Below are 3,992 nucleotides of genomic sequence, written 5' to 3' on the forward strand. Positions count from 1 at the left end.
ACTTCTCCAGGCAGGGAGGAGAAGAAAAAAACCCCAAACTCTAGAGGCCGCAGGTTGAAAATTAAAGTGACCAATCAAGAAGCGCCAGGTACACTGAAGTATTGACCTTTTGGCCAATGAGGATTAAAATAACCACAGATCAGATTCGACAAGGGTAGAAACGGGGTCCTGCCGGAGGACGTTATGGAATGAGTCCTCCTCAGAGCAGCGGGTCTGCAGTCGGGGACTCTCCCCTTAGGTCGGGATGACGCCCTAGGTAATTCCTGCAAGTTGAGAGCCCTCATCTTTTAGGTGAGCGATATGCACCTTTTGAGTCACTATTTTAAATCTTAAGAATACTTAAGTTGGCTGTGAAGTACTAATTCCCCTTACAACCACAAGCCTGTCGTTCACAAATGTTACCAGAGTTCTGAGTAACTTTTTACTGAAGAACAAATCTGAGTTTTAACACCTCTTGGATTGATTGTGTGAGCCTCCATAACACATACCCAACTCTTCTTCTAATGAAAGAAATGCCAAAGGACATAAGTTTCTCTGTAGCTAAGGGAGGCAACATCACTGTTTGCTTCAGCCTGTTTCCCAGCAGGTTCCCCTGGAGCCCCAGGGACATCTGGAGGGAGCCCAGAGGGGGCAGAGAAAGTGCTGCCTTGGGCTGGTCCTCTGCTGCTGAGCTGGGCTGGGCTCCTGGGCTGGAGGGAGCTCATGGCAAGCAGGCAGCACTGCAGAGAGACAGCTCTGCCCAGGAGCAGCTCCTCTGCAAAGCACAGCAGGGCTGCGGGCACTGCCTGCAGGCACAAGGGGAGAGAAGTGAGGCAGGGAGAGATGTTAAAGGCAGTCTAGGGTGGGAGGACTGAGAAGAGCTGACTTGGAGGAAAACCTTCACAGCCCTTAACAGGGTAAGTGTCTTACTGCAGGGCAATGCAGCTGTGCTTCCTGGAATGATCTCCTAAAGGTGGCACATCCCACAGCCTATGGGACCTGTCAGGAGGACTCTCACAGTTTGTGCAGTGTAGAGAAAAAGGACGCGCTTTGGAGCACAGCTTCCCTGCTGCACCCTCAGAGGGACAGGGCATGTCAGCTGCCTTCACCCGGGGATGGCTGCAGAGTGTGAAGGTGGGTGTGCAGCCAGGGGTGCCCAGGGCTGTCCTTCTGAGCAGGGTCCCTGCACCCCAGGGGGCTGTGTGCTGGGGCAGGGACTCTTACACTGGTCGGGGTAAGTACTCTGCCTGCCTGGGGAGCTCCAACAGCAGAGTGGGGAGAAGCTGTGGGTGGAAGAAGCAACTTGCAGCAGGGGAGGGTCCTTCTGCTGACATAACAGTGCTGTGTGGATCAGGGCTGCTCACAGCTCCAGATCACCACCGGGACATTTCCGAGGGCACTTTTCAAGGGGAAGGTCAAAGCAGGGATTGCTATAAACATCAGGAGCTTTCCTGAGTTTGTGTTTTCTGTTTTCCACTCTTCGTTCTTGAACAGCTCACTGAGACTCCTGAGCTGTAACTCTGAGGGATCAGTCAGTCTGATAGGAGCCTCCTGAAGTAGCGCACAGGGACTGAGAACAACTGCCTGGCTATATTGATGTCTGGGAGGTGGCATGTACAGCTGGGTCTTCCCTGAGACTTCAGCTGCCTCTGCCTTTGCCTCTCTGAGTCAGTCAATCACTGCATTTTTTATTGATTCTCCACTAGTCTGTGTTATTGCTACTGCTACCTTGTTCCTGCTGTCAGGCTCTCTGGTGCTTGGAGTTTTAGCTGCAGAGTCACACACTGATCTTGTGGGTCCTCCCATGCAGGTGTGTCCGTGGGAACAAGGTTACAGGTGTCCAAGCTCTCCTCCAAGCTGTGGGGCTGTGGGCAATGGAGCCTGTGTCATTCCCTAGGAAATGAGCTGACTCTCCCTTCCTGAGATACCATCATCAGGACACTTGGCTATTTTCTTGGGGTGTCCTTCCAAGCTGTGAGCTGCCCTCCAGGATGCAGGTCTGTCCCATAGCATCTTGGTGTTACTGAATGCCACATGGAGAAGAACAGAGACAACAAGAGTGAGGAAATGCTGTTGGGTTTGTGAAATGAACCATGTGTGTCCTTGGCAAGAAGTGTGGTACAGAGACCTTGAGACAGGGGGAGACACTTGGTGTTGGACAGTGGGTGACTCTGCTCTCAGTAGTGCCTGGAATATTTTCAGGTTAACACAGTTGTGTGATTACATTCCATCTCAGAAAGGTGAGATCTCAGGGTAGCTGGCAACAAGACAGAGTTACAGAACATCTCCTTTCTCTCTGCACTAAGCCACAGGCAATCCTCTTGCCTCAGAGGACACACTTTGTTTTCTCTGAGTGAAGCAGAAGTGATGAGGGTTTCTGAAATCCAAGAAAAACTCCAGGTGAGATAGGGGAGAGTACTAACACCCACCCACCCCCACCCCCCCAACCTCTGTTTTGATTGTGGTTTCTTAGCCCTGGGAGTGCAGATGCTGACAAGCACTTTTACATTGGGAGGAGTTTCATCTGACCAATTCAAACACCAGGACTGACCCCCTGACCGACAGACACCATTCCAAGAAACACACTGCTGCAGAGCAGTGCTGACTCCTTGGCAGCCAGTACACAGAGGTCCTGATCCTCACGAGATATGCAGCCAGCAACAACCAGAGCTCCATCCACAGAGCTGAACAGAGATCTCATTGAAATGGAAAAAATGCAGCAAACATGTAGTATGAGAAATGGCTTTGATTTGGTCAGAGACTAATGTCCTAACTTGTCACTGCCCTTGCCTCCCTGCTCAGTGCTCCACACCCAGAGGCAGCAGATGTCCAACAGCAGCTCCATCACCATGTTCCTCCTCCTGGCATTTGCAGACACGCGACAGCTGCAGCTCTTGCACTTCTGGCTCTTCCTGGGCATCTACCTGGCTGCCATCCTGGCCAGCGGCCTCATCATCACCACTGTAGCCTGTGACCACCACCTCCACACACCCATGTACTTCTTCCTCCTCAACCTCTCCCTCCTTGACCTGGGCACCATCTCCACCACTGTCCCCAAAGCCATGGCCAACTCCCTCTGGGACACCAGGGCCATCTCCTATGCAGGATGTGCTGCCCAGGTCTTTCTGTTTGCCTTTTTGATGTCAGCAGAGTATTTTCTTCTCACTGTCATGGCCTACGACCGCTACGTTGCCATCTGCAAACCCCTGCACTACGGGACCCTCCTGGGCAGCAGAGCTTGTGTCCACATGGCAGCAGCTGCCTGGGGCAGTGGGTTGCTCTATGCCGTGCTGCACACTGCCAATACATTTTCAGTACCCCTCTGCCGAGGCAATGCTGTGGACCAGTTCTTCTGTGAAATCCCCCACATCCTCAAGCTCGCCTGCTCAGATGCCTACCTCAGGGAAGTTGGGGTACTTGTAGTCGGTGTCTGTTTTGGATTTGGGTGTTTTGTTTTCATTGTGCTGTCCTATGTTCAGATCTTCAGGGCTGTGCTGAGGGTCGCCTCTGAGCAGGGACGGCACAAAGCCTTTTCCACCTGCCTCCCTCACCTCACCGTGGTCTCCTTGTTTATCAGCACTGCCACGTTTGCCTACCTGAAGCCTCCCTCCATCTCCTCCCCATCCCTGGACCTGCTGGTGGCAGTTCTGTACTCAGTGGTGCCTCCAGCCTTGAACCCCGTCATCTACAGCATGAGAAACCGTGAGATCAAGGATGCCCTGAGAAAACTAATCACTGAATGCTTTTGAGAAGGACTAAACTGCATGTTGTCCTTTGCATAGGACTCATAATATATCTCACTACAGGCCCAGCCTCTTCTGGTGTTTTACGCTTTTACGACGATTTTGGATTTCATGGCTTCTTTATTTGTTTAGTTTTGGGATAGTTCTTTTACTTATCTGAATGCTTTCCACTAAGAAATGTGTTTAGTCCAGTTTCTAATTCACAGGCTATCCAGCTTTTGTGTGCCCTGGAGGCTGTGCAAATAAGGAGCCATAACCTCTGTGAGTTTA

The 3,992-nt window shown here is 51.6% G+C and overlaps 1 protein-coding gene across 1 annotated transcript; it reads left to right on the forward strand.

The window, feature by feature from the left end:
• The first annotated feature begins 502 nt into the window (after positions 1–502).
• Positions 503–3,728, forward strand: LOC142028469 (olfactory receptor 14C36-like). The gene is made up of 2 exons (XM_075022302.1): positions 503–705; positions 2,782–3,728. The coding sequence occupies exons 1-2, from the start codon at positions 504–506 to the stop codon at positions 3,726–3,728; spliced, it is 1,149 nt and encodes a 382-aa protein (XP_074878403.1). The 5' UTR covers position 503.
• The last annotated feature ends 264 nt before the right edge of the window (positions 3,729–3,992 follow it).

The sequence above is a fragment of the Buteo buteo genome, unplaced genomic scaffold (assembly GCF_964188355.1).
Source record: "Buteo buteo unplaced genomic scaffold, bButBut1.hap1.1 HAP1_SCAFFOLD_430, whole genome shotgun sequence".
NCBI lineage: Eukaryota > Metazoa > Chordata > Aves > Accipitriformes > Accipitridae > Buteo > Buteo buteo.